This window comes from Amblyomma maculatum, chromosome 2, assembly GCF_055883805.1.
Source record: "Amblyomma maculatum isolate TAMU_Amacu chromosome 2, ASM5588380v1, whole genome shotgun sequence".
Classification (NCBI taxonomy): Eukaryota; Metazoa; Arthropoda; class Arachnida; order Ixodida; family Ixodidae; genus Amblyomma; species Amblyomma maculatum.
In genome coordinates this window covers 104,197,209-104,215,727 of record NC_139345.1, presented here as the reverse complement: position 1 = coordinate 104,215,727, position 18,519 = coordinate 104,197,209, and the positions used below count along the sequence as shown (strand labels likewise).

The window sequence follows — 18,519 nt, the reverse complement described above, 5'->3', positions numbered from 1 at the left end:
AGATTGGGCTATCGCCTATTTGATTGGATTGTGGATCGCTTGGGTTATAGACTGTATTATGGTTTGACTTGTTACGCGGATTGGGCTGGATTGGCTTTGAATCTGTCTAGTCGGACGCACGCCCCTGATGAGCTGCTAAAGGCTTTCGCCTTAAAATAGATAAGAACCCAGATAGAACTTTTGAACTTTAAGAAGGTTTACTTTACTACTACACAGGCGCATAATGTTTCTAGAAAGTGCCGCCACGTTAGATGTGTCTGGCAATAGGAGGAGAAAACAACTAATCCTGTTACTGTGAGGCGGCGCTTAAAAAAAAATTACTGCGGCCTTGTTCGGCTTTATAGGTCCGATTGAAGAGTCCGGTGAATATCGCGGAATTTTCGAAAAGTGATGAAGCTGCCCTTTAAGCTCTTAAGCGAAGCTAAATGCAATCCTGTATTTTGTTTTCTTTTTTGGTGGTGCGCCAGGTCGGTTTTTGTCGCGGGTAAACTCAGTTTTCGCATTAGGCAAAGTCTTCAATATGGGCTGCTAAATTTTTGAGTGGGTGATGTTTATTTTGGAAGTTACCCAAGTTGGTTCCAATTCAATTCTTATACATGCAAATTTGTGAGTGGGCTAGTTTCACTTTGGGGTGGGCCAAGGCAGTCTCGAGAATGCCCTAACCCAATATTGGCATGGGCTCATCTAATTCTCTCCCGACCCCAACTAATCAGCGTTCAAATTTGTCCAAGGTCGTTCCATGATCATATTTCTGGTTCTCCACGACATGTCCTAGATGACACGCACAATGTACTGTAATATGCATTGCATGCGATGCAATTCGCATCCCGGAGAGCCAATTCCAAATCGTACATTGGCTGTTATGTTTACCACGGCTACCCATTCCTCCAATGACTTCGACTGAATCTTCCTTTTCTTTTTGACATTCGCGAAATCTCGACAAGTAGCGCATAAATACTTTCGCAATAAGAAGTTTCGGGGCGCGCTTAATACTATTGTGGGGTGACAACGCTGGCTTGTGATTTTACATATATGCATATACTGCATACACCATGCATTTTTCACATACTGTATTTTTTAATATACTGATCCTATATGCTTGCGCAAACTTAGTGCGCTCTTTGGTCCCTCGTTTTCAATGATTTTCGTAATTGTTGAAATTTATAGTAATTTTCAGTAATGATTAGTCATTTGGAGTCATTGTCAATTTTTCTTAGTCATTTTTAGTTTTCAGAGCCATTATCAATTATATATACCCAATCATCATCATCAGCCTGATTATACCCACTGCAGGGCGAAGGCCTCTCCCATATTTCTCCACTTAACCCGGTTGTGTGCTAGCTGCATCCACTTGACCCCTGCGAACTTCTTAATCTCATCCGCCCACCTAACTTTCTGCCGCCCCCTGCTACGCTTTCCTTCCCTTGGAATCCAGTTTGTTACCCTCAGCGACCATCGGTTATCCTCTCTTCGCACTACATGTCCTGCCCACGTCCATTTCTTCTTCTTAATTTCTACTAGAATGTCGGTAACTTGAGTTATTTCTCTGACCCACTCTGCACGCTTTCTATCTCTTAATGTTACCCCTACCATTTTTCGTTCCATAGCCCTCTGGGTTGCCCTCAACTTAAGTAGAACTCTCTTGGTTAGCCTCCACGTTTCAGCCCCATAGGTGAGTACAGGCAATATGCAACTGTTGTATACTTTCCTCTTGAGCGATATCGGTAAGCTGCTAGTCATAATCTGCGAGTGCTTGCCAAATGCGCTCCATCCCAATCTTATTCTTCTTGTTATTTCCTTTTCTTGGTCCGGATCTGCGGTTACTGCCTGTCCTAAGTAGACATATTCGCCTACTACTTCCAGTATTTCACTACCTAATGTAAACTGCTGTTCCTTCCCGAGGCTGTTGAACATTACCTTAGTCTTCTGCATATTGATTTGCAAGCCTAGATTTCTACTTTTCCTGTCTAGGTCATCAATCATTATTTGCAGTTCATCCCCTGAGTTGCTTAGCAAGGCAATGCCATCAGCAAATCGCAGATTACTGAGGTATTCTCCATCTACCCTTATCCCTAACTGCTCCCATTCCAAGTCTCTGAATACTTCCTCTAAACAAGCTGTGAATAGTACTGGGGAGATTGTGTCTCCTTGCCTAACACCTTTCTTTATGGGAATTTTGTTACTTTTTTTATGCAGAACTATGGTTGCTGTGCAGCCACTATATATATCTTAAAGCACTTTCACGTACAGCTCGTCTACCCCCTGATTTCGCAATGCCTGCATCACCGCCGAGGTTTCAACTGAGTCAAATGCTTTTTCGTAATCAATGAATGCTATGTATAAGGGCTGGTTATATTCCGAGCATTTTTCTATCACCTGATTGATGGTATGGATATGATCGATAGTAGAGTACCGTTTCCGAAACCCTGCTTAATCCTTTGCTTGATTGCAGTGTAAGGTTGTCGTGATTCTATTAGCGATTACCTTAGTAAATACCTTATACGTAACAGACAGTAAGCTGATTGGTCTGTAATTTTTAAGGTCCTTAGACTCCCCTTTCTTGTGAATGAGGATAATGTTTGCATTCTTCCATGGTTCCGGTACCGTCGATGACACCAGGCACTGCGTATACTGGGTGGCCTGTTTTTCTAGCACGATATCCCCCCCCGTCCTTCAGCAAATCTGATCCTCTCTTGCTGATTTCCCCCTTTTCATAGCTTCTAGTGCTTTCTTCACCTCGTCCTTCGTCACTGGTGGAACGACTGACTGTTTTTCCGGTTCTTCCGTTTGCTGAAGAAGGTATTCATGATTCGTAAGTTATTGAGCTCTGCAAGCTCAACTAGTAACTCCCCCCTGCTGTTCCTAGAACCAATGCCATAGTCACCTACTGCCTTGTCTCCTGCCTGTTTTTTCCCTACCTTAGCATTGAAGTCGCCCATTAGTACAGTATACTGCGTCTTTACTTTTCGCATTGCCGATTCTACATCTTCATAGAAGCGTTGAACTGCCTGGTCATCATAACTACATGTAGGTGCATAGGTCTGTACAACCTTCAGTTTATACCGCTTATAAAGCCTAATTACGGTGCCTGCAACCCTCCCATTAATACTATAGAATTCATCTATATGACCCGCTATATACTTATAGACAAGGAAACCTACTCCTAGTTGTCGCCTCTCTGGTAAACCTCGATAACACAGTGCATGCCCATCCTTCAGTACAGTATATGCCTCATTCGGCCTCCTAACCTCACTAAGCCCTATGACATCCCATTTCATGCCCTCTAGTTCCTCTAACAGCACTGCTAAACTAGCTTCACTAACTAGGGTTCTAGCATTAAACGTTGCCAGGGTCAGTTTCCAATAGCGGCCTGTCCAGCGGAGCCAGGCTTTCTTAGCACCCCCTGCTGCGTCACAGGTCTGACCGCCGCCGTGGTCAGTTGTTCCGCAGCCGCTGGTGACTGAGGGCCGGGTTTTTTTTATGGAGCTTGTCATAGGAGTTTGCGGCCAATTACTGCACCAGGGTGGCCAACTCCTGTTCTGGTGAGGGAGTGCGTTGCCGGAGGTGTTCACCGGCATCAGGTCGCACCCCAAACCTGTGTATGCAATTCCATCGACACGCGGATTTTTTTTTTTTTATCCGGTGGAGAATTGCACGGCACCGGGATTTGAACCCCGGTCCTCTTGCATGCGAGGCGGATGTTCTACCGCTACGCCACCGCTGCACCTAATATTTTGTATTTATTCCGCCTCAGCAACCTCCGGCTTCTGTTCCTTAATAGCGGCAATGGGAATTTCTCCCTCTCCAGTTCGTCATCTGTGTATCCGTGGCAGGTGGCTCCTTTGGTCACTACATCACATACGCCGACTGGGTCTTTCTCCCTACGAAATATCTTATGTTAATTCAAAAATAACCTGCCAGCCTGCCACATGGTCGAGGACTGCATAGGATTTTGCTTGTCTCTATACCATTACTCGGCCAAGTGGTGTTGACTTGTCTAACGTGGGCATTACGCCGAGACTGCATCTTTACATTCTTCCTTCAGTACTGCTAGACTCACTCTTCCCATCCGCTTGCATTCACGAGCAACGGTCTCACTGCGCCAGTCACCAGTAACCAATAATGCATTTTTTGTTTCCGTTTCAGAATGGTTGGATATGCGGTGAGAGTTGGAAAACTTATACCGTCCACACCGCTTTCTGGACGGGATCAATGACAGGCTTCTTCCTCTCAGGACTTCTGGCAGACAAGTAAGGACCATTACCACATAGTCATGATATAAAAAATATAACCAGACCTCTTCGAGGAAAAACTTCAGCTGCTAACAATTAAGCATTTCAATATTTTCAAGAAGTTTCCAAAAAATATTAAGGAATGTACAATGTACAAATAACATCCTAAATTCAGCTACCGGTTTATTGTTTACAGGATTTAGCCCCCAAAACCTAGTCACGCTGTGAAGGAAGCTTTAGTGGAGGGCTGCAGAAATTTCGACCCCCTGGGATTCCTTAACGTGCACTGACATCCCACAGCACACGGACGCCTTGCTTTTCGCCTCCATCGAAAAGCGGCCGCCGCCGCCGGGATTCGATCCCGCGTCCTTGTTTTCTGTCGTCAACGCCCTAACCATTTAGCCACTACGGCGAGGCTAAATTCCACTATCATACCAAGAATTCTTGAACAAAAAATAAACATAAAACAAATACAAATTAATGAGCAAACGATAAAAATAAGGCGCCAAATTATCAAAAAATGACTAAAACTGAATATAATTTTGTCAAAACGGTACAAATAGTATATATCGAATAACACAGAAAGATAACACGCGTTTAGAAGGCGTGGCCGTGACCCCTTTTCCCAAGCATTTCACCCCAGAGAGCCGAGCACCAGGCCGGGGGAAAGCTTGTACCCATTTAAAAACCGGTGTTCTACACGGCCCTAACCCAGTATTCGTAATCTGGGTCGGCCTTTATCGGGGGGGATAACACCGGAACACGAACAGCGGCCACGCATATGCGCCAGCTTTCTACACCGAGTCTGCTTCCACAGGACATAGCCGCATGTGAGGAGCCTCCTCCCAGGCTTTCCCCCTGAGGAACCCGGCCGCAAGGTCGGGGGAAGCTTGTACCAATTTTTACCGGCTGGGTGACCGGCGGTGGATTCGAACGATCCACCTCCCGCAGCCGTTTAGAAGGCGTATATATATATATATATATATATATATATATATATATATATATATAACATACCCCGCACCTCCACATAGTGAAATGTGGATTTAATGGTTGGCTGGAACGTCATATATATATATATATATATATATAACATACCCCGCACCTCCACATAGTGAAATGTGGATTTAATGGTAGGCTGGAACGTCAAGCGCTGGCAGTACTTCGGGCACAGCAGGATCGAATTACCAGCCGCAGGGCACAGCTTCAGCGCGAGCGAGATGGGCGCCGGAGACAAGCGATGGTGATGGCGATGCCGCAGCGTTTTCTGTTCTTTGTCTTCTTTACAATATATATATATATGACCAGATTTGATTTAAATAAATTTCGAAATCTTCAAAACGTTTTTCTCTTTGAGCAGCATAGCCAATGAACTTTGCGGATGTAACAATGTTTAATAGTGGATGCTGGACAGGCTTGAATGCTTCAGACTTTTCCTCCTAAAGGCAGATACAATTAAAATAATTTATCGATGTTGGATTACGGTAATAATGGATACATGCTCAAGTAGTACGCAATTTTCCCGTTCATCGCTTAAATGTCATGAGAGAAGTTCGTGCAAAGTTCGACTCTTAAATTGAGGCAAAAGGTTTCCGCTTTCTCTTTCACAGGATCGGTCGCAAGAAGACGGCGTTGCTGCTCATAGTGGTATCGTCAGTTTGCAACCTTCTCAGCTCTTTTTTCCCTGAATTTATTGGCTACGCGGTGCTCAAGTTCTTCGCTGCTGTAGGACCATTTCCTGTGACAGCTACCATCTTCGTTTTAGGTAAGCTGCATTATTTCATATTTTCAGTTTATCAGGGCGGATGTTTCACAAGTACAGTTTTTAAAGCTCGTTTCGTGGAGGCAAAACCTCGCTTTTGTCGGCGAAATGCGAAAGAGTTTCAAGTAAGGAAGAAAAGTACTGGCGAGGCGGTCCACGTTGATTAATCGATACACCGACGCTTCATTGCCGTCATACGGAGAGAGATAATACTTGTCGCGTATCACGCTGTCTTGTTTAGGTAATGCTCATGCCCTATCCATAGTTATATATCTACGAAACATTCCGACTCGAGTGAGCCTTTTGCACCAGTCTAGTGGCCTATGAAATGCGCAATGCCTCGAGGGTAAACTTGACGCTTTTTTTTTTTTTTTGGCTTATCATAACCCTGCTTATCCGAATATACCACAAAGAGTGCTCTTTCACATTCGTTGGTATTACGGGCGTATTTTTATGCTGTCTGTTCTTCATTGCTTGAATGCTTGACCCAACTATTCAAGCCAGAAGTTCACATAAGCCGCTTGAGGTGTACGATGTTTCACTGACGCAGTATTGGAGTACACCATAGCTGAGCGGAGAACACTGATCGCCGTCGTATGGAGCGTCACGTGGAGCGCGTTTGGGGCGACACTGCCCTGGTACGCTTACCTGTTGCAGAGTTGGAGGGCCCTTATCGTGACCAACTCCTGCCTCGGAGTCATCCTTTTTCTATCCACGTGGTGAGTAACTCCATCGATTTTTCGTGCCTCCAGCTTCCTGCCCGCACGTGACTCGTCGCTGCTCCTAATGGACAGGTGGGGATTGGATGTAATAGTTCGCAAGGCATTCGTGACAGACAAGAAAACAGAAGGCGAATCGTTTGAGAGAAATGAATATCCTAGGAGAACCGAGAAATTCACGAGCGGAAATGCGTGAATATGTAACGTCCTGAACAAATTTCTGGTTTGGTCGAGTTGAATCATGCTCTCAGATCTTCCACGCTTGCCCTGTTTTTTCGTTCGTTTTCGCGCGGTCTTTTCTTTTTTTTTTTTCCGAAGAGCAAGACACATTTTTTCACCATGTCCAGCATAAGTTACCTTTCTCCAGAAAATGTGGCGTAGGCGTTGGGAACGAAAAATGACGGCTAGGCTCTGACAGGCCGTAACTGGCAGAAGGAATGGCAGTATACTCTGAATGGTCGTCGGGCTGTGTGATGCTCAGAGACCACATCACATGGCCGAGGCAGACGATGTCAGCTAGGATGTTGTCTTTTAGATGAGGGAGTGAGATCAGACTCCAGCCTCCTAAGACCACTGGATCCCCAGTCAGGCAAGCTACCCTTAGGTCATGCAGGCGCGTTAGTAAGGCTTGATTAAAGCGGGGTTTTGTATCTGTGTTGAATTGAGTGGGTTTTAACCTAATGCGGTGTCTTACGACCGTATGCAAACGATTATCTTTGGCATAATAGATGTATCAAAATAAGATTACTGATTACGCTAGGCCCAATGTGAATATATGTGAACGGGCATTTGCAAGAGCAGCCGGCAAATGGGAGGTATTAAGGCTTTTATGTCATTTAAAAGTGAAGCTTAATTGTCCCTCTCCTTTGTTTTTTCGCTTCATGCCGACAAGGCTGCTTACTCCGAGCCTGATTTGAAAACAGGTGCAAGGGAATATACATTATCAAAAGAGTCGCCAGCGGACGGACCAGATGCGTCACAACCACGAGCTGGACGCCCCTTGGCAAGAAAAGAACTACCGCTGGATGGAACGGTTCAGAAGAGTGCTTTTGAGGGAGGCCAATAATAATAACAAGTGTTCGACGCCGGAAAAATTGAATAGGATACTTTATAGTTCAAAAGACGCTGAAGTCATGCACTATAAAGGTTTCCAATGCAATGGGCGAGGAAAAATAAGGGCCGCCAGACAGAGCGCAGTGGTCTTAATTCTCAATGACGCAGGCGATAACAGTTCTCGGGAAAAGACGCATGCTGGAGCGAAACTGCGCCGAGCAGAGGGACGCGGCCATTGTTCAACGAAAGCGTCTGGCCTATTTGGGTGGGTGCGATGATAGCCTGAATTGCGGGGAACGTCATGACCAAGGAATCTCTGGAAACCATGGGAACGGTTCGGTCAGCAGCCTTTATGCGTCTCCCTTGCCTGAAAGAGGAGACAGTTTTGTGGAACACATTGCATGCTGTCGGATGTGGCGCGCAACCCAGTGGGCCAATGAGGCGATCTTTGCTATGAATGTCGTATTAAGAGATGACGTTAAACGCCCCGTTATACACAAAATACGGAGTTGTGAGCGAAAAAAGATGAGCGTTGCTTTGGTAGACGATAGCTGGCAGGTGCTATATGGCCGAGCACTCATTCGTCGACGGGCGCGTGTGACGGAAGGAAACCAGATGATATCACAAAGCTTGGAGGCGCTGCCAACATGGTTGCTCATCTGAGTGGGAGTGTGGGATATGAATCAACCTTCCATGGCTCTTTCGAGCCAGGCACGCTAATTCTAGGCCACATGTTCGTAGTGCCGGGTTACAGCGCGGATTAATCTATGTCGAGGTGGTTACTAACGACCGGTAGCTGAATAACCTAGCTTAGGAGTGCATGTTAATAATAATGTGTGATATATTACGGGCAACATTTAAGCAAGTAATTAGTAATTTTCCGAGCAGATACTGCATGTTCGCGAGAGAGGAACCGAAAATAGAACCACAGACGTCAGTTGTTACGTTATCGCGTCATACCGTTAAAGGCGGAGCTAACTGTTCTTCATACTTTTTTGAAGGAAATTTGATGTTATTTTTGCATCGTTTACTTCCTATCGGGAGGCGTTCAGTGGGAGTTCTAAACCAAACGCCTGGTAAAATTATCGCCACCAGGCGTTTCGCAATGGGATAGGCTACTAGGCGCTTAAAACCGTTCTCTGGGACCGGGTAAGTATCCTGGGCTGCAGCCAGATAAAAGGCGTCTTCCACAACGCCGAAAAAGGTGTCTCCCCTGTCGTCAACCATTTCCGTGGTTTTTGTTTTCATTTTATTTACTTTCTGAATAATGTCTCAAAGTACTTAAACTTGCAGTTGTGAAAATTTCTTGACATAAAAGTTTAAGCGATAATCCCTCATTTCTGGCTACATAAATCGTCCATCATCGTCATAAATGGGCGTAATCAGTGGATATATATGTGCGAGAATCTGGAAGAAGAGCCGCAGAATCGGCAGTTATTAAGGCTGTTGCGTCTTAACCTTATATGTGGAGCTTAAGTGTTCACACAATTTCTGTGCAAAATCGTAAGGCATGCTTGATACCGTGTACTTGTAGAGCTTTACCAGACACATCACAACCTGCAATTTACACCTTCAGTTGGGTCCCCGAGTCATCGAGGTGGCTTTTGTCGGTGGACCGAAAGCAAGACGCCCTCGCCACATTGCAGAGAATTGCGCACATCAACGGCAAAAATGTGTCTGAAGAGCAACTCAACAAAATGTTCCAGGTAGGTAGTTCGCACTGTAACTTTCCGCGTAATGGTTTCAATAACATCGCATTTTTTTTTTTTTTTTTTTGCACTCGGTATGAGCCGAGCGAAAGTGGAACAAGGAGTTACAGAGCCTCTGAACGTAACTCTTCGTTGAAGAACGAGGTTTTGCGTGCCACATTAGGCGAGGCTGCGTGACCGAATGAGGTCAGTGTGGTTTTGGCATGCTGAACACGAAGCGAGTGGCACCCAATGTCTCCCACACGAAGCTCACAAACCTATTGGGTGCGAGGACATGCCGTAGCGCCACCGTTTAGCAGCGCCGCATGACGTAGTAAGTGGGATAACGCGCGTTGAACTGCTGCTGTGCGATGCTTTCCTAGGCAGTTTAGTGGCGCGTTAATGCTGAATTTATTTATTTCCTCCATATGCACTTCGCTCTAGTCCTGATGGAGGCTATTTGAGGTGTTACACAAATTCTATCCGGCAAAAAGGAATTTCACAGAGCACCCGTGAGCTGTCGAAGCGTAACCCGACGAGTTTAAAGTACTGCTACGACGCCGCACACCTGCAGTGTGGTTGTCGCTGTTAAAGAAAGTCAACATGCGACAGATCCAGTCAGAAATAAGTGGTCATAAATCACGATAACCATTTTGATAAAATTATGCGCTTCACCGCTGTATCCCTGCTTTGCTCGGTAATCAAATATCCATGCTAGAGGAACAGAGCTCACAGGGGTGACAGATGCGGTGCACTTCGCGCAGTGCCGACAAGAGCGTGCCATTCGGCTGCTCCTTGAGTAGTCAAGTTTTACAGTGGGGATGAAGCGAAGAAATCGTTTAAAGTAACTGCGCAGAAATGCATTCCTTCTTGCACACTGACCGCGATCATTGCCACTCGAGCTTCGGGTGGGTGTTTGCTTTTCCGCGCAATTTTATTGAGCAGATCATGATATGCATGGTTATTTGCTTTATGGGTCATTTGAAATCACTGCTGAAGTTGCATAAGGCGATTCACAACGCGTACCGCTGCGCGTGGCAGCAGACACGTTTAGCTTCGGGCATAAATGTCTTCAATGAGAAGAAATTTGGCACGTCCCCACTTTCGGACGAACATTCCTGGCTCTGGGTAGGTACTGTTCGGCGAAGAAGCCAGTATATGTTCTATCCCGCCAGCAATCAGACTTAGCTTCACAAGTATTAAGCGCAAGAATAGAAACTTTAATTTGCGTCAGTCCTTCGGCCGCAGCTCACTGAACTCTCCAACTCCATATGGATGAAATCTTGCTGAATGAAACGACTGTTGCACACACAAGGATGCCCACTGACTCCTTTACACATTGGCAATTTCTTTAACCAATCTTCAATCAGCTAATTTTTCGGGGAGAAATGGGAGCGTGCGCCGGGTTCCGTCGCGTATATATACAGAGTAGTAAAGACCATGTGAACCGCTTAAATAAACTAAAACATCAACAGCGACGACGCGAGATGAAAGTGTGTTATCCTGCCACCCGACGTCAAAAAGCAAAACTGCTGAGAAAACCGCGATTTTTAGCTTTCAAAACGTACAAATTCAATCCAGCGCCTGTTTCAGCACCAGTAAACGGGGTCAAGTGATCTCACTTGCTTTTCTAGGTCGACACTAGCGCCGCCCGCTCCAGTGGTAGAGCTCGCGCCCAATACCGTCAGTTGGCTTGAATCTTGAGTCGAGAACATCGAGTTGCGCACTGGCGCTATTTTGTTCCAATTTTGTTACTACCTTAACTGTCATAATACATTCATGTGCGTTTATGCGGTCACTCTAGTAATACTGTGAGCATTTAACGCGACATCGTTAAATACTTTGCTCTAAAGAAAATTCAGCGGTGCGCTGTCGGCGTCGTGGCAGAACACATAAGCAGGGCTCTGCCACATAATGCGGTAGGTTATACTATTATGTGCTATTCCGTATATGTGAGATAAGGGCGGCACAAATCCGCCTCTTGCAAAAGGTTTCACGCCTTCTGCGGAGTGGTTGAAAATTCGTCTGCTACTGGTCCTTGGGAGACGCAGCCGCCTGTGAAGTGGCGATGTGTGTACTATAGGGTACAGTTTCTGTATTTAAGGTGCGTCGATGGCGCCCGCGCGCCGCGGGCAACATCGAGGCACCCTATGTGTACTTGCAAGCTACCACCATCTTTCGCATAAGCCTGAAACGAATATGAATTAAGCATGCATGAGCAGTTCATATTCTGTGAAGAAACTAACTGCTAAGAAACTAAATTCGTTTCGTGGACCTCCTGCGCGTACTAAGTGTAAGGAAAACGTAGCACACAATATTTCTGCCAAATAAAGTTGAGGCTGATATTCGTGCGCGAAATCTGCGTAACTCGCCGCAACATCTAACCACATGTGCGATGTCATTTTGGCAGCCAGGTGAAAACAAAGCGCGTTTCCCACTTTTTCACTTCAGCACATTCCGGAGCATTCCGGCACAAAAAGACACAGAATGCAGCAATCCGGTAGGACACTGTTCCCACAAAGCGCAACGTGCGTAAGAATATGCTTACCTTTACAGGCGATTGCGTCAACCGTGCAGTACGTTGTCCGCCTTCGTATCACCGGAACCGAAGCAACCAGTGCGATTTCAGCGCGAGTGCAATGTAGTCGGCGCATATACCTCTTAGTCACGCATAAAAGAAAATCGTTCATGCCGTCTTCTTTCAAGCCTCTCAAACATGACACGGTGCAGCAGTCCTTCCGCCTGAGCAAAGCACAAAGAAACACGGACACTTGTCGACACGATAAATGCCCGTTTGCGTTAAACACCACATCTAGAAGGCCCTTCACAAGCGTACACACTTCTGTAAGATATGCACGCGACACGCAACACATTTCACGACGGTAAGAAATCGAAGAAGCACATTCAGCATTCGCCGAAACGTAGTCGAAACGCACACCACGTGCAAACGGCCATATTGTGAAATTTGAAAAGAGCATGGGTAGCTACCGGCGGCCTCCTGGCGGTGAAATTTTGTTACAGTTTCAGTTGCATTTTTAGAAAGCATTCCTGTGTAATTTTAATGTTAGCGTTATTTTTGGCGCTTTATTCAGGTGTTGGGTTATATCAGCAGCGTCGCTTGTGTATACAATTCTACGAAGTTATGCAGCCCTACCCCCAGCATGTTGAGTGATATCCTTGGCATATTCTCCAACTATAGCACCCCTTTGGTATGCAAGAAGTGATTTGCAATGGCACGAACACCCAAAACTCAGGGTGTAACCGTGTTTTGAATGAAACAAATACCCAAAAGGGTGTTTTTGTTTTTACAGTGGGCCTCCGCTATCGGCTCCGGCTGCAACGATCACGAAGGCCAAGAATGGCGCATACGCAGCTGGGTTTTTAAACCAGGGGTAGGGCGCGGATACGCAAAGCGGCCTTCTGAAAAAGGCGGATTAATATAATAACCAATTGAGCGAAAGAGGATCAACAAAGAAAGCCGTATGGGAGCCATTAACGCTGTCTCGTCATACCGTTCAGGGCGGAGCTTAAATGTCCTTCATATTTTTATGCACTCAGGGTAGCTTTCGTGAAATCTACTCCTTTAAATTCAACGAAAACAGAGGACGACTTTCTTTTATACCTTCATTCTCTCGGCGAAAGTACAATTGCAGTACTCTTTGAAAGGTACGTACATTTGAAATGTTATACTTATCAATGGTTACGAGGTAACGTAGAGTGAAGTTCCTAGTAGACGGAAAAACAGCGTGCCGATGGTGGGAACTGTTTTTCCTTCTACTTTGTGTTTAATTATTTTTCCCCTAAACAGATTACATTACTAATTTATGGGATTACCGAAGTAAAAATTAAAGAAAAGAGACTTTCCCAATTCCCAATGCTGTCCTTGGCCTCGCCGACTTCATGTATTATAACGAGCACCCTCATTTCCCCTTCATTTATCTGCTTGTCTCGGTTCTGGCAGTCTTGAAGCCATAGGTAGCGTAAGAGGGTTCTAGCTCAGCTTTCGCCCTCGCTCTTGATCCCGTTCTACGTGACACTGGCGGTAACACAGAACGTTCCACGTCCACCGCTATGGTTGAGGGTGGCGCTGGTGAACACTCTATACAGACAACATTAATACCCAAGAAAGTAGGAGGTGGGACAGCAGCCGATGTAGCTCAGTTGGAAGAGCACCGGACGCGATATTCGGAGGTCGTGGGTGCGGTTCCCACAATCGGCACGTTGTTATTTCTTCGACTTTGTGTTTAATTATCTTCCCCTAAACAGATTGCATTACTAATTTATGTGATTACCAAAGTAAAAATAAAAAAAAAAGACAAAGTACAATCCCCAATGCTTTCCTTGGCCTCGCCGACTCTTGGCTTCTTTCCTTCATGTATTATAACGAGCACCCTCATTTCCCCTTCATCTCTCTCTCTCTCTCTCTCTCTCTCTCTCTCTCTCTATATATATATATATATATATATATATATATATATATATATATATATATATATATATATATATATATATATATATATATATATATAAACAGGGTGTCACACAACTTTCCCGATTATCTATTTTATTCCCTGCAATCTTCTGATCGGGTAATCGGGAAAGTTGTGTGACACCCTGTTTGAATTTAACCCTGGCCCATTAGTAACAAGCAATCCATGTCTATATATATATATATATATATATGAAGCATGCGAAGTACAGACGCGCTTCTAAAGTTCCGAAACATGCGCACGATGGACGCGGTGCCATCTAGTTACAGTGCAGGGCGTTCGTATGATTTGTCGTCTTCTGCGGGTGCGGACGGTGTATATTTCCGTCTTGTCCTGCTCGCCGACGTGGTCGCCCAAATAAGATTGAAGTCGAGCAGGCAGAGACCATTGCTATTCAAGCAGAGGTGATGATTGAGGGCTACTCGGCGCAAAAGCGCTCAGATGCGAGCAAGATATGTTGACGAAATTCGCGTGAAATGGGCTGAGGACCAAACGTGTCGTGCGAGGCAGGCAAAAGCATCGCAACATAGGCGGGTCGAGGGCGCTCAGTGCCGATCGGGGGAGGCGGAAGCAATGGGGACGAAGTGGGCTGAAGGCGCTGAGTACCGAGTGAGAAGCGGCCCGAAGGCCCGAACATCCCGAGTATACGAATTCGGAGATATGGAAGGCAAACTTTAAAAGTATGAGAAGCAAATTATAATGCTATGCGAACAATGCCCGAAAATGCTATCACATTCAGCTCTTAAAGACGAAGCCTAAGCGTCTTCTGTGTGTTTGACGGGGGCTGTACATACCTGTCAGAGGATGTGTGGGCATAAACTTCGCACAAATAGTAAATGTTCTAGTGCGCTCTTCCCCAACGTAACTCATCTGTGATATATTGACAGGGCACGTCGCCATGTCGACCTACCAAGAATATGCTTCGTAATTACGTGTGTAGTGCGAACATGCTCCCTCACTCCACTCACGTGCTTGGCAGTCTTCATTACCTAGCACATCCCTGGAGGATTCCTTAACACTGCGTGTAATGCAGCACGCACTTAGGGCAACCCAGTACTCCCGGAAAAAAGGTCGTATGGTAGACCTGCTAGAAATTCGCCTTATTGGCGAATTACACATGACAATAGAGTGATTCGCCACTACCAGGTTTCAGATTGCGACCTAGTCACTGGAAGCTACTCTTTTGTTGCTTAAAACCAACAACATAAATGCTCCCCCATTTTCTTTTGTTAAGGATGCGGTTAAGAAATCCACCAATTTTTAAAGCTTGTGCTGTGCTTGCCCCATTTCATTGAGACAGCCATAGAAAAGGGATCGGGTGCGTTTATCACAATAAATAATTAAAAAAAAAACTGCAGGAGTCACCAAGGAGGATCTGTGGTCTTCAGCCCTTTCTGTGGAAACCATTCGCAACACAGCTGCTGCAACAATTAAATCCGCTTATGTCTTCCTCTCAGACAACTAGCCATATATTTAGTTAAGTAGGATGCATGCATAAATTTTGAAGAGGTCACAAGTAGCAGAGACCTGCTTGCGCTAGTGCAGAGACAAAAAAAAAATTATCTCGTGTGGAAAAGGCTCCTGCGGGAAGAAGGAGAAGGCCGGTTCAAGTTCATTATGGCTTTAGACGAGCACTGGTTATACTGTCGTGACTAAAAGATGAGGTGCAATCCAGTGAATCGGTTGTGAACGGGCTGGCTTGAACAATGAGGGCTAAGCTCCAATATCTGCAGACAAAGCATATTTGTCGGCCACACGGGATCATTCTCCACGGCCAGCTAGTTTCTATACAGGCTAGGCACTAATCGACAAGTTCTACAGAAGTGTTTCGGACACATTGACCAGAAGGCAAATGTAAGACAGGTCAGAACGTGTGTGAAACTGTAACCTGCGCCATGACAACGCGAGAGCTCGCACTGCAAACATTGTGACCCGATTTCGTGACCCTAAAGACATCGCAACAAACTCTCCTCCACCTTACCGTCGCGACCAAGGACGGCGCTGAAATCGAGGCACCCTATCACGACCTCGTTCGCAGCGCCCTCTTCTACTTGGAGCAAAAACAAATTATTAAAGGGAGCTCATTTTGATAAGCGGCAGAATACGGTCAAGATTGAAGGCGGTTTTGATGCAGATGGAGAAAAATGGCTTCGCCCATGTTTTCCAGACACGGCGTAAAAAGTATGACAAGTGCATTTGTCTCAATGTAGATTACTTCGAAAGTGGTAAAAAAAGGTGACGAGTATTTTTTGAACTGAATATTTCAGAAAATCAGTCCACCTTAACTGAACAAATCTCCTATGTAACACCGCCCAAAAATGTAATTTACACTGTAACCTTTAAATAAAAAGAAATTCCCTGACAATTCGAAAATAAAAGCGCTTTACTTTTTGAGCTTCAGGACGAGTGCGTGATATGTGTAACTGAGGATAATTTCACACCATCGATGGCGGTGAACGAACACAGACAGAGATATGATAAATAGTATTCTTATATGATGTAAGGCCATCCAGGCCTACGTGCACAATGTGACCACAGTGATGTGAGAAACCCTGACGTTTAAAATAAACCCGGGTGCGTCTAACTTCGAGAAAGTGCAAGCACCCAATAGGCGATTGGGGCGGAAGTGGACTAAGAAATACACGAAGTACAAGAAAGAAAGAAAAGTTGCATAATTTCGAAAAATGCAACTTTAATAATCGCGCGCGCTCAAGGAACATTTGTGCACGCTTCAGAACGCCGAAATGTAGTAGGCTTGGCTTTGGGATGAAGCTACACTAATGATATGTCTATAGCTCACATCAAAGAAACGTTTCCAGTGTCATATCGCCTAGATGTGTAACTGGGGAATGGTTTCTTCACATTTTACATCTAAAGCGCTACAGCAGTCGAATTATAGCGGAAGCAGCAGGCACAGATTCAGGTATAACAAATTGTTATCACGTTATAATTTTCTGATTGTCGTCTTAGCGGTCTAGAGGCTCCAGAGCCATGCTTATTATATGGCCGAAACCTGTGAATAGCCTGAGTACCATAACGGCTTCCTCATCATCTACAGGAAACAACCGACGATGCACAGGCCCAGATGAGCGTCAACAAACCTCCCACCTTCTGGCAAGGAACAGCGTTGATGCTGAAGTCTCCAAACATCCGCAAGATGGCGCTGCTCGTATACCTCGGCTGGTACATTGCACATCTATTCGCTATGTAAACAAGCGGTGACGGTCTCTGAGGGTGCTCAATTTTAAAAACTAAGCCTCGAAAATCTAGGTGAACGGATTCAGATTTTACTATAAAATTAAGTTAAACAAAACCTGGCCTCACCTCATTTTTAGATGCAATTCGTTGTGCAAGAAACATGAGAAAATATGTTGTGACAAAGAATAAAGAGGATGAATTATAGGGACTGAACCCCATCCATCCGTGCAAAACGAACAATGTGTTTCATGAAAAGAAGAATGTGCGTCGCTATGATAATTTTGGGGGATGATAGACATACATGTATTACTCTTCGAATTATAGCCTATGAAACGTTAGTTTGTTTAGTTGCTGAAATATGCTCGTTCATAACCACATGCCACGAAAAGCATGGAGGCCAGTGATGAAAAGTTGAGATTAGTTATATATAAGGCCGAGAAGATGGTAAGTTAGGGGACTGAATTTTGGAGTACTTGAAAAAGCGCTTCCGGTTCTGGAGGGCTGATCGATACTATTCGCTTTGTGCCTTCGTAACCTACTTACTACGCTTAAGTAATAAAAAAATACCCTTAAGTAATAATGTAATAATACCAAATAATACCTCTTTCGGCACGAAACATATAAAATGAAACACGTAGAGTAACAGTTCCAATGCAACTAACATAACATTTACTTTCGCAGTTCAGGAATGTACTGGCTGTTTTCAAGGCAGCATTGGTTTCCTAAGAAGCAAGTAGAAAAGAATCAGGCTTCCAAAACTGAATAAAAGAACGTTGGGCACCTCGCTTCTAAAACAAGTCATCGTGCTAGCCAGCAGCTGTCAGAAGTAAATTCGGCACTCTTGAATAAATAAAAACCAGTACTGAACATTTCACTCGCTCTTGTCCTTCTCCCCCTCCTCAAAATTTTTGTTTGTTTACGTAGGTTCACAATCACCCTGTGTTACAATGGCACCGCCGTGCAGCTCGGTCAGTTGGGCCTGGACATCTACACTAGCTACTCTGTAACTGTGGCGTTCGAGCTTCCCGTCAACATCTTCTGCATGGTGTCACTGGACATATTGGGGCGGCGTTGGCCGAACGCTGGCTTCATGCTACTGGGTGGTGTCGTCAGCATCGCCATGTGGTTCCTAAGGGACAGTGAGTGAGAATCTATATGCCTCTTGAGCTATATGTTCATCGATTCCACAAAATCCGGATCGTTTGCCCCGGTGCTCTCACTGTATTATACGCAAAGACTGCTGCTGATTCGTAAACAAGAATCATAAGATTATATAGGCCAGAGAACAAAAATCCGACGTAGAGAATTTGGTCGCTACGCATTATTGAAGCGGAAACAGCCTGATGCTCACGCATCGCATGGGCACGGCTGTGGCAT

General features: G+C 45.1%; 1 protein-coding gene across 1 annotated transcript in view; it reads left to right on the top strand.

The window, feature by feature from the left end:
• LOC146199453 (solute carrier family 22 member 13-like) overlaps positions 1-18,519 on the top strand; it is a 63,233-nt gene that overhangs the window by 28,430 nt on the left and 16,284 nt on the right. The window contains exons 2-7 of the mRNA XM_084592771.1: positions 4,147-4,250; positions 5,843-5,997; positions 6,545-6,713; positions 9,343-9,472; positions 17,003-17,127; positions 18,067-18,281. Of these exons, the coding sequence (XP_084448897.1) occupies positions 4,147-4,250; positions 5,843-5,997; positions 6,545-6,713; positions 9,343-9,472; positions 17,003-17,127; positions 18,067-18,281 (898 nt within the window). The remainder of the gene's footprint in view (positions 1-4,146; positions 4,251-5,842; positions 5,998-6,544; positions 6,714-9,342; positions 9,473-17,002; positions 17,128-18,066; positions 18,282-18,519) is intronic.